Here is a 12,148-nt window from a genome sequence, read left to right on the forward strand (position 1 = left end):
ACATAATACCCTCTGCTTCCTGTTGGTCTCCCAACTGACCCTTGGTCTGGGGCGGCTGGGCCTCTGTCACACCTGGGGATCTTCAGCTTTCCCCTCCGCACACCCGACTTTGAACCCATTAAAAAATTTATTTATTCGTTGTTGCAATGCCTGACCCTCCTTCGCATCTTCACTTTCCTTCCTAGCCTTTTTCCATCTGTGAAATCAGGGACTGGATTAGCCACTGGTGGCTCCAGATACTGCTGGACTCCCATCAGTCCCAGCCAACGTGGCCAAGGACAGGAATGATGGGAGTTGTAGTTCAGATACACCTGTAGAGTCACCGGTTCCTCCCACCCTCCTGTTAAAACATCAGTTTTCATTTATTCTCAAGCCTTTCAGTTTATGCCCCATTTTGAGATCTTGGCCTGCAACCGAATCCCACCGGCAACACAGCCACAATCTTCTGATTCTTCTTGATGGCGTGTGGGGCCAAGTGTGTTTCTGAAACCAGCGCTTTCTATATTCGTAGTTTAGCAAGCGTTAACATCTACGAAGCGAAGAGAAACAACACAGAGGCTTGCTTCGTTTCACAGCAATCTGTATTCACATTACAATGAGTCTCGGGTGTGTCGGAAGCTTTGGACCGGGGACCATTCCTGAGAACGCCCCAATCCTTCACACGGACAACGCAGATGCACAGACCTTTTATAAACGTGCCAAAGTCCTTTCTCTGCATTGGCTTTGTAAAGTGCATTCCGAGCAAGTGCGTGGGAGGCAGCACCTGTGATCGCACAAGTCAGCGTTTTAGACATAGGCTACTGGTATGGTCCTTTCTAATGGGATGAGACGGCTCTCCCCTCACACTGATCAACGCACCACTTTTTACATTCATTACTGAGCCTTGACATTGGGACTGCACCTCCCATCAGCCCCAGCCAGCATGGCCAAGGGATGATGGGAGTTGTAGTCCAGCAACTTCTAGAGCACCACAGGTTCCCTACTCACCCGCTGCTGTGACTCAACTATGACTCCCATCACGCCCCCACCAGTGGCCATGCTGGCTGCTGGGATTTGGAGTTCCACATATGGAAGGCAGGCTCCAGGGTGCATAATTAGCTTCCTTAATTAATTCTGCAAAATACAGCAACAGCCGCACACCCTGGACTCTTCATGGAGAGCTTTGAAATCTAATCTCTAGACACACACACAAATTATCCAGGGCTCCTTTGGTAGAAAGGACAGACTATGATTTTAATAATACCTTCTCTTTTTTTGCCAGAGCTTGTCAATATCAGTGGGATCTTGAGGGGCCAGAAAACTGAGTGAAGGAGGTGGATCAGGCCCTCAGGGTAGAGACTAGCCACCCCTGGACAAGTATCTTATTCACTGATGTCCAGTGACATTATCATGTCAGACACAGGCAGCATCATGATGTCATCTCGTTCACTATGTGATCCCTGATTGGGTAGGATTGCCCATGTGGCTAATTCAAGGAAGGGGAAGTAGCAGCCGGGGGGGGGGGGAATATTTGGCACAGCCCTGCGTATAAATATTTAAACTTCCTATAAAAGCATCTTTGTTATGGCATTCATGGCTATATTGTGTTCACAGTTAGCAAAGATTAATACTGAGACATGAGAGAGAAATGAGCATTCCTGTTTAAAGCATCCTCTTCCCTCCTGCCCTCCACGCACACACGCCACTAATTACAACAGGAGTCCTAACTCTTTTTGGACCCAGGGGCACACCTGGAAATCTAAGAAACTATTGTCGGCCCCTGACCAAAAAAAGAAAAATAAACCTGACCGTGCTCAGATCCCTCTGTAAGACACCCCAAAGCACAGAAGAACAGGCTGTCCATCACCCCATTAAAAAAAGCAGGCAACCCCTTAAAAAACCCTCCAAACCTGCTTTTAAATTAAAAAATAGGAGGCAGTGAGGGTGCCTTTGTTCCCACAGACACTACAGCGAGGACCCCGTCATTATAGCGACAGAGAATCTGTCAATCATTAAGGGCAGAGCCGCGCTATATGGTCAAAGCATAGTCATTGCACATTTAAAGCACAGGACTCCCCCCCCCCCCCAATATATTGCTGGGAACTGTAGATTTCATTCCGGCACCCTTAACAAACTCCAGTTCCCTGGAGTCTTTGGGGGAAGTAATGTACTTTATATGTAGACTGGATATGTCAAATGTGTACATGTGGATCTGCCCTAAAAAAACCAAGCATGTTTTCTCTTTCTGTTACTGAAACATTATGCGATGGAAGTCCGTAGATCTTGCTCTTAATAAAGAGGAAAGGAAGACATCTGTAAAGAAAGGGGATAAGAGGGGCGGGGAGAGGAAGAAAGTCAAAACAGTTTCTCGATTCTTGCGAAATGTGAGGATGGAAAGTTAATTTGGAAGACTGAACCCAGAAGATGGGTTACGAAACAAAAGGACACGGAGTCTTCTTTTGAAATGCCATCAAACCAGCTCACCCAGGCTGCTGGGTTCGTGGGGATGAGTCAGTCCTCTCGGTGTGGTGATTTATTCCGTCTTTCAAAATCCTAGCGCCATCTCTTGATTTCTCAAGTTGGGCAAAACGTGGCAGCCTGTGGGTTTTTTGTGCCCACAAAATGACGGAGCATAATGTCACGCTGGCACCGATCTGGGTGTCAACCAAGACCTCTCTTTCTGAGGACAGAGATTTCTGCAGATCCCGCATTCAGGAACCTATCTCTGTACATAGCTTTCTTATTTAAGGGTGTGACTCTGCAGCCTGTTGAAATTTTTCAAGTGAGATCCCATCACATACCGGCAAAATCAGGCTGCACAATTTGATCTGGAGCTCTTTGGCACAACCATACCCTAACAACCGAACATTTTAGAATAAAAGAAGTCGTTTTGCTTCACAAAATGTCATCGAACCTCCCTGCCAACAATCAGGATGAAAGCCCCATAAACAGGTCACCTATTTCTTGTTCACCTTGCTATCTGCATAGATGAGGTCATGAAACATTTTTCAAGACCTGCAGAAGTCACAGAACATTCCTGCCTTGCCCTGCGAAGGCATAAAATCCAGAAAATTCAAAAAATAAATAAATCCCACCTCAGTTTGTTCAGGGCCATCCAGTTTAAAACAGGCTAATTTGCAGGAGAGAAGACTTGGCAAGATGAAAAACAGTTGACTGAAATCTCACTAGCCAAGGAATATTAATATATTCTGTCTGTCAGGAATGCCAGGGATATGTCCTGATTATTCTGTCTGTAGAATGACAAAGGCCTGGAAATAATAGGTAGCCCTACTGACTGAGGTGGATCGATCCTGCTGTATTCAAGATGGCTGCCCAACAATTGGGCCAAGATGGATGGACCTCAGGTATATTCAAGATGGCAACACAGGGGATACCTAACTTCTGCCATCTCTGCTGTGGAATTATATAGGCAGGTCGCTTTGGCATTTGATTTTTAGTTTTTTAAAAAATGTAAAATCCTGTGTTGAGTGACGTAGATGGCTCAGGCTATGGTGGAACGTCACCAGAAAATAAGGCTTTGGGGAGCTGTGAAAAGCCTGGGGTTAACCGCATCCTCCTGGTCTCCATCACTTATCCGTGAGGTAAACAATGGCTCTGGCGTCATGGATTGCTTAGTTTCCCCTGGCCCATGAAGTCTTAGTGGAGTGCGGTCGCCGGTCAGTGGCCTTGGCGTTAGGTCTCAACCGTCTGCAATTGCCTCAGGTGATCCAGCCTGGAGAGGGAGTCAGAACTCTGATCTCCGTTGATATTTGCTTCTGGTACAGGTTTCCTGTTGCAAAAAACAACAGAGAAAGAAGTTGTGGAGGGATAAGGCAATGGCGTTGGCATAGAGGGGAACCCGTGACTCTCTGGACTACAACTCCCTAACTGAGATGGCCAATGGCCACACAGGGATGATGGGAGCCGTATTCTGCCTTTGTCTGGAGGGCCACTGGTTCCTCACACCCAATGTAAGAGACGGGGCTTGAAGGACTTGTTGGAATGTATGTTTTGGGTGCAGCAATGAACTAGGTCACGTCGTGTCTCGAACTATGGACCCAAGGGGTGTCCTGTGGTTATTCAGTCTCTGCGACAGAGCAACGCTTTGCAGGAGAGATCTTCTCAACCTTTCCAGGGTGGCGGGCACCCAAGGATTTTTGAGTGAGTGCTATGGGTGCCACTTCCTTTCGTCACCTCTCAGCCCCGCTCCACTGAGAGAGAAGGAAAACACATGCACACATACATGTGCACGCGCGCACACACACACACACACAAACATCATTTTTTTCAAGAAGTCTGTGTCATAGATCCAATAGGCCTAGGACCCATGTACCTACGGGACTGCCTTTCCTGGTATGCCCCGCGGAGAACCTTAAGGTCTACAAATAACAACACTTTGGAGGTCCCGAGCCTCAAGGAGGTTAGGTTGGTTTCAACTAGGGCCAGGGCCTTTTCAGCACTGGCCCCAATCTGGTGGAACGCTCTGTCCCAAGAGACTAGGGCCCTGCGGGACTTGACATCTTTCCCCAGGGCCTGCAAGACGGAGCTGTTCCGCCTGGCCTTTGGACTTGGTCTGACCCTTATGTTTCCCTCCCCTTATGGTCTTGATTTATCAGCTACTTTAAAATGAGGCTGCATTTTAAATTGCATTTCAACCAGTATTTTAAATTGTTGTTTTTTTTGTCTCTCCCCCCCCCTTTTCCCCCCTATTATGTTTTTACTGTGATTTTATTGGTGTTAGCCACCCTGAGCCCGGCTCTGGCTGGGGAGAGCGGGGTATAAATAAAATTTATTATTATTATTGAAAGAAGCTGAGCCTTGAAAAGGACATAGAGTTGAAAGAGCAAGAGGGAAAGAGAGTCATTCTTCTAACTTCCTCCTCTAACTCAATGTACTTTTCAAGGGATGAAAAGGTAAGCATCCTCACCCCTTCATGGCCAAAGGGGCAGCAAGCGTTGGGGTAGGTTCTGGGGGTCCATGGATGGCAGGGAAAGATCTTGGGGTGCCCCCACAGAGACTCTGAACGGCAGTACACCAAAGCTGCTCAGGGGACCTACTCTGAATGTTGTCCCTCAGGATCAGGCCGAAAGGGTCTTGCACTCCATATCTTGCAAAATACAAATCACTTGACTCTCCCTTGCAGGGCTGGCGTTAAAAGTCAACATCACTGGGTGCCTTCGAAGGCTCATGGTTCAACAAGGGGGCAAACTCCCGGCCTGGCCTGCCTCCCTCCCAGCTTTCACCGCCTCCCTTGGGAAACAAAGTCAACACAGAGAGAGAGAGAGAGTTCCCTGAAGGAACCCATTCACCTGTTTTTAACATTCACCCGTATGGGTTCGTGTGTTTTAAAAATCAAAACATGCCGGTGCATTTTTAAAAAATCCTAAGGACTCCACATTAAGCTTTTCGTCCTCTTCCTGACTATAATATATGGTTCTCAGGGGATGCTCTCTGCTCCTGGCCATTCCGGGAGGCTTTTAAACCAACGGAAATGATGAATTATTCAGGCCCATTTCCCAGTCTTAAGCAAAGGGCAGAAGGTCAATGGTTAAAACAGCCACAGAGCTGAATCTCCTTCCAGATTCTTTATATTGTCATGAGTGTGTGGGGTGCCTCGACTCCTGGACCCCTCTTCCAATTCCTGGGCGTAGCTGTCAACTTCCCCCCTTTTTAAGGGAAATTCCCTTATTCCAAATAGGATTCCTTGCAAGAAAAGGGAAAAGTTGACAGCTATGTTCCTGGGTCCCAGGTACTGAATTCAGCATGTTAGAATACAAGCGAGGGGCCAGCCTGGAAATGGCTTGCTAAAGATGAGTCCTTAGGTTAGGGATTTTCAACTGATGCACCTGGTGGTGCCCTGAGGCATAGCCGTCAACTTCTTCCTTTTCTTGCGAGGAATCCTATTCGGAATTAGGGAATTTCCCTTTAAAAAAGGGAAAAGTTGACAGCTTTGCCCGGGGGGGGGGGGCCTTGAATGATGGCCAGCTGTGACATGAGTGGGGGAAGCCACAGGCCGCACCAGCCTCATCTTAAATCCTCTCTTCTGGCGGTTCCCTCATTGCCAGAGGCCAAGTTACAGTGGTGCCTCGCAAGACGAAAAGAATCCGTTCTGTGATTCTCTTCGTCTAGCGGTTTTTTCGTCTTGCGAAGCAAGCCCATTGACAGATTAGTGGATTAGCGCTATTAGCGGCTTATCTGCTGATCGGATCAGCTGATAAGCGGCTTAGCGACTTAGAAAAAGGGGGGGGGAGGGAAAAAACCCCGCAGGAACTCGCAAGACATTTTCGTCTTGCGAAGCAAGCCGATAGGAGATTCGTTTTGCGAAGCACCTCCAAAACGGAAAACTCTTTCGTCTAGCGAGTTTTCCGTCTTGCGAGGCATTCGTCTTGCGGTGCACCACTGTACAGGGAACCAGGCAGAGGGCCTTCTCGGTGGTGGCGCCCGCCCTGTGGAATGCCCTCACATCAGATGTCAAAGAGATAAACAATTACCAGACTTTTAGACGACATCTGAAGGCAGCCCTGTTTAGGGAAGCTTTTAATGTTTGATGTATCACAGTATTTTAATATTTTTTGGAAGCTGCCCAGAGTGGCTGGGGAAGCCCAGCCGGATTCAATTTTGGTGTGGCGGCTCTATTCTTTATTTCGTTTATATCTCATTTTTCCACCAAAGAGCTCAAGGTGAATGAAGCATACATGTTTCTCCCCATTATATCCTCACAACAACCCTGCGAGGCTGAGAGATGGTAACAGTTTGTGGAGAGGGGTAGGTATCCTGACCTCCCCAGTTCCTGAGGGCCAAGTCTGGCCAGTGGGCCACCCACTTGTCAATCACCTGACATCACGATGATGTCAGGAGGGGGCCGTTTCATTCCCCGCCTCCATGTCGACGACCAGGTGATCGGCAGGACTCCCCCAAGGTGGAAATTTCAAAAGCCTCTGCCACACCACACGCCCCTTTGCACCTGAAATCAACATACCTCACTTCTTCGTATTTTTTGCCTCGGTAAAAATTGCTCTTTTGGAGGAAGTACAGCAACACCAGGTCACAGAAGAAAGCCCCCTAGGAGACAGACAAGGCATTGCTGACACAACAAATTTACACATCTTGGCAATAAATCAATAAAAAGGACTCGAGCTACTGCCCATTTCTGCCTCCAAACATGTTTGGGTGGTTCTTTTTAAAAGCACTGTATATATACGGTGGATCTACACACGGGGGGGGGGGGACCACTAGAACTAAGTCAGAAATTAAATCGTTATAATAAAGAAAAAAACGCTATGTAAAAATGGCATATAATTTTTTTGCTCTCTGGCGCCCTCTGGTGTTGCATGTTCATAACAAATTCAAATTGTTGTTTTTTTTTAAAAAAACTAATGTAGCTGAGTACACTGTACATTTAAAGTTCATCCCCCCGTCCCCCAAAATCCTCATATTTATAGTTTACCTCTCACGGACCTACAGTTTTGAGCACCCTTAACAAACTACAGTTCCCAGCATTCTTTTTTTTGGGGGGGGGGAATGATGTGCTTTTCATGAGTTTTAAATGTATGTTGCAGATGCAGCCTAAGCTCTCACAAAACCAAAAACTACCTGTCAGGGCTGCCTCAGGTCCTAGCTCACAAAGGACCAACGCCAGGTTTCCTTTATATACAAAGAAGTTTATTGCAGTTCATTTTCCGTTCCACAGCCGAGGCGCGCAGCCCCCACGTCTGTTACGCTTAGACCGTTGAAGTCCCCTCTGAGTCAGTCCCTCCCCTGCACCAGTTTAAGAAGCTTGCGCTGCTCCACCTCTTCCTTTCTCTCCTCTTCCGCAGGGTCTTCCTGCCCGCTGGGGTTTCGCCCCTCCTGGATTCCCCTGACGCTGAATCCCCAGACTGCTCTCCCTCCCTCCTGCGGGCTTTGGGACCTGGCTCCTCCTCCGGGCTCCCTGTTCTTCCGCGCGCCTCCACATTTGAACTTGGCGCGCGCGCCCAACTTCTAACCTTTCTTTTGACAGTTACACTACTCCCTTCACTACTCCCCTCCCCTTCCGGGAGGACGGCTTGCTCTGACCTCCCCTCCTTCTCTGCTGCCGAAGCTGCTTCCCTCGTCACACTGGAACCTCCTCCCCCTTCGCTGCGCTCTGGTGGGGAAGCTGGTCCTGACTCCCAGCTGCCACTTTGGGATTCCCTGCTGGCCCCTTGCCCTCGCTGCGTCCCCCCTGGGACTCCCCTTGCTTTGACCACAGGCGCCCCCTCCTGGGAATCCTCAGATTCGCTGGAGAGGCTCATGGACTCCTCCGACCCACTGCCATCCTCTTCCTCGCTGTCCTGGGATTCCTCCCCATCGCTCTCCATCTCCTGCCTCCCCTGTGCCTCTTGCCCTGAACCCCTGACACCACCCGAATGCCTATATTACGGAAATCCAATTGAAAAAACACATAAACATAATAAGCCGTATAGTAACAATTGCAAAGCTATTTACTCGAAACTGCTTCTCAAAATTTAGATACAGCTTCTTATAATGCCCAAATCAACATTGTGACGCATTATAAGAAACTATACGGCCGATTACGCCTAAGCTCTCACAGTAGCCTAAAGAAATCAAGACAATAAAATAACACAGAGATAAAGAGAGGTCACAGTAAGCCTGCAGAGCAGAAAAGAGCCACATAATTTTGAAGATGGAAGGGACCTTGTGGGTCATTTAGACCAACCCCCCCCCCCAGCTAGGAGCAGGATGAGACGACAGCACCTCTGAATGAGACCTGATATTTAGTTGAAATCTGCTTCCCAGCCTTTGATTGCATAGCTTAGCCACTGTGATTCATGCATTGGGAACCTCACAATTGGGCTAATAAAACTTTGTGTTGGGCAAATAAAACGTTTTCAGTGTGTTTTAAGTGCAATATAAAATGTGACACTAGATGGCATGGTGAGGTTCATGGAAAATTCCATTTATTTTTTTTACAACTTTTTTTTAAAAAGCATTTTCAGAGCGGTTTTTATATGTGTCTAGATTCCACCAAGGTCTCGTTGTTAACACAGGCCACATTCACATTGTATGTTTAAAGCACCCTGAAACCCAAAGAATCCTCGGAGCTGTAGTTTGTGGGGAGACTTCCTATTCCTCTCCCAGAGCACTTGAACAAACAATCCCTCTTCACAAGGAACTCTGGAATCGTAGGTCTCTGGGGAGAAAATTCCAAAGGCAGGGAGCCAAAACCAAAAAGGCCCTGCACATGACTTCAGAAAAATGGCTTGACCTTTACATATGCAAGTCACCAGATTCCTTTTAGTGAAATGAAGAATGTGCTTGATAAGACAATGGGACTAGCCTTTTTTGACGGAAGCAGACAGGTTTTCATGCACACAACTGCGTCAACGAAAAAAATCTATTGGATTCAACTCGACTTACCGCTCCCATCAGCGCAACACCTGATCCCACATTGATGATTGTCGGAATAATGTTAAATTTCCCCGCCTGAAAGAAAACATGTCGAAAGCTGAGAGTTGAGCCTTTAGCCAGAAGCATTTTGTTCGGGAAAGTTTTGTTTTTATCATATGTGGGGAGCCTGGAGTGAAGGGAGAGGCAAAGTGGAGATGTGGAACTCTCTGCCACAGGATGCAGAAATGGCTACCCAAAGCAGGATGGCCTTGAAAGACTGATTCAAGGAGAGGAATAAAACTACCAATGGCTACTGGGGAGGTCAGAGAACTCTGTTGCGAACAGGAGCAGAAATTGCCCCAACTTTTGAGATCAGGAACAAAAATCACGTAAGTGTGTCAATCTTTTTTTTTTTAGTCCAAAATCGTTATGTAAAGAATTACCGTATTTTTCGCTCTATAGGACGCACTTTTTCCCTCCTAAAAAGCAAGGGGAAATGTGTGTGCATCCTATGGAGCGAATGCAGGGGGGAGGCAGGCGGGAAAAGCCCCCAAGAGCCGCACGCAAGCTCCGTGCGGCTCTTGCGGGCTTTTCCCCAGGAGGCAGAAGGGACTGACTGGCCACATCAGTCCCTTCTCCCTCCTCGTAGAAAAGCCCGCAGGGAGGAGGTCTGGGAGAAGCGCACAGGCTGCGCACAGCCTGTCCGCTGCTCCCAGAGCTGGGGGGGGGAATCAAATTTTTCCTTGATTTCCCCCTCTGAAAACTAGATGCACCCTATGGTCAGGTGCACCCTATGGAGCGAAAAATACGGTACATGCTTTCCTGCATTGTTTTCGATGTTTCCCTGCCACTGGAATTAATTACGTTTGTTTTGACCATAGCAGACGGTGAGGGAAACAATGTAGGTTTTAGCAGAAGCCGAACTGTAGCGAAACGGAAACAGCTCTGCAAAGAATGCAGCCGCGGATGAAATCTTTACATCCTTGATGCCTGCTAGCCATGATAGCGAGATTCTCCCTCCCCTGTTACAGACAGTAATCTTCTAAATCCCAGCTGCAGAGAGGCAGGGAAAAACTTCGCCCAGGAAAACCCCTCGGACCTGGAGTCGGCCCAGCCAAAAGAGAAAAACACGAGACAGCAAAACACATTTCCTCCTACCTTCCCGTTCACCATGACATCAAAGCGGATCCCGTAAGCCTTGATCAGAGTCCGGAAATCAACATCGGCTGCGTCACGGTAATACTTGGCAAACCTGCAATATCAGAAAGCAGAGCAGGGATGGCGTTATTTCACGCAAAATGAAGTTGTTATGGGGGGGGGCTGCAGGCAATGGGGAGCACTGGGGGGTTTGGTTGTTGTTGTTGTTTTGCATCAGACCCCAGATCCTCCTCTCTCTTGCCCCAGCCTTTAAAGCTTATTTTGTTTCTAAACCTGTACATGTCACTTCGAGGAATATCTTAGCAGAGGCGAGAAAGAAAGAAAGAGAGGGGGAGAGAAAGGACTCAGCTACATTAGTCAAAAACCAACGTTTTGAATTCATTATCAACATGCAACACCAGATGGTGCCAGAGAGCAAAAAAAAATTCTATGCCATTTTTTCTTTTGTGATAACGATTTAATTTCTGGCTTATTTACGGCGTGTTTTTTTCCTCCCGTGTGTAGATCTGCCCAGAGAGAAACCTCTTCTGGACTTTTGGCAATTATGATCGTGTGTGTGTGTGTTTTAAAGGAAATATACTTCCTGAGGAAATGGTACCTGTCACCCATCCTTTTGGTAAGGACTTGCCTTGAAAATAAATTAAATTTTGTTTTTAAGCGTTGCCCAATTCGCCGGTAGTCATTCAAAAAGTTTTAAACAATCAGTCAGGCTGATGAATCAATGAATGCTGGGGTTCTGTATCTACATACCTGGGAGCAACGTCCACGGTACTCAATGTTTTTAAAATATATATTACATTTACATATATATTTATTTCTCACAGCTTTACATCCCACCTTTTTCTCCATGGAACTCAAGGTGGTATACACGCTTCTCCCCCCTCCTCATTTAATCCCTGAATACAGAGCTATTCCTCCTGGCCTTTAATTTGAATTCAGCCTGATCTTTTATTTTCCCTTCTCTTCCCTCCCCCTCCCCTTTTATGAAGATCACCCGCTCTGAGACCCCACAGCTAATTCTCCCCTGGCCTCCTCGCTGGCCCAAGTAGGACCAATTCAGCCAGCTAGCCCTGGGGATTTTCTAAAGCTTATTAGATGGATTTCCCCACAATTGATTTCTGAACTTTGAATTTTATTGTTATTCGTGTTTTTATACTGTATTTTATGCTGCTTTTACAATTAAGTGTTTTAAATGTGTTGTTAGCCGCCCTGAGCCCAGTTTTTGAACCGGGAAGGGCGGGGTATAAATAAAAAATTATTATTATTAATTATTATTATTACAACAACTTTGCAAGGTAGGCTAGGCTGTGTGTGTGTGTGTGTGTGTGTGTGTGTGTGTGTGAGAGAGAGAGAGAGAGAGAGAGAGAGAGAGAGAGAGAGAGAATGAGGCTGGCTTAGGGCTACTTTGTAAAGGCTGTGGCTTTGCTTGCCGCAGACATCGAGAAAATTGCCTCCCCCTCCATGTCTTGTTACCTGAAGTTGTATCCTGACGAGACGGATTTCTCAGCAAACTTGTTATCCAGCCGGCTAAAAGAATAGTGAGGATTGCATTCAGAGGGGGGCTTATCAAGGTCACAGTTCCATTCAATCTGAATTCCTATCACACCACCCTTAACGAAAGAGAGACAAAGGTTTGCTTCAG

At 47.1% G+C, this 12,148-nt stretch overlaps 1 protein-coding gene across 1 annotated transcript in view; it reads right to left on the bottom strand.

The window, feature by feature from the left end:
- Positions 1-563: 563 nt before the first annotated feature.
- P2RX5 (purinergic receptor P2X 5) overlaps positions 564-12,148 on the bottom strand; it is a 38,299-nt gene continuing 26,714 nt past the window's right edge. The window contains exons 8-12 of the mRNA XM_081172171.1: positions 11,980-12,116; positions 10,507-10,600; positions 9,379-9,444; positions 6,959-7,041; positions 564-3,769 (exon numbers count right to left, since the gene is read on the bottom strand). Coding sequence (XP_081028297.1) covers positions 3,673-3,769; positions 6,959-7,041; positions 9,379-9,444; positions 10,507-10,600; positions 11,980-12,116 — 477 coding nt within the window. The 3' untranslated portion in view covers positions 564-3,672. The remainder of the gene's footprint in view (positions 3,770-6,958; positions 7,042-9,378; positions 9,445-10,506; positions 10,601-11,979; positions 12,117-12,148) is intronic.

This window comes from Podarcis bocagei (assembly GCF_964188305.1).
Source record: "Podarcis bocagei genome assembly, chromosome: 15".
Lineage (NCBI taxonomy): Eukaryota > Metazoa > Chordata > Lepidosauria > Squamata > Lacertidae > Podarcis > Podarcis bocagei.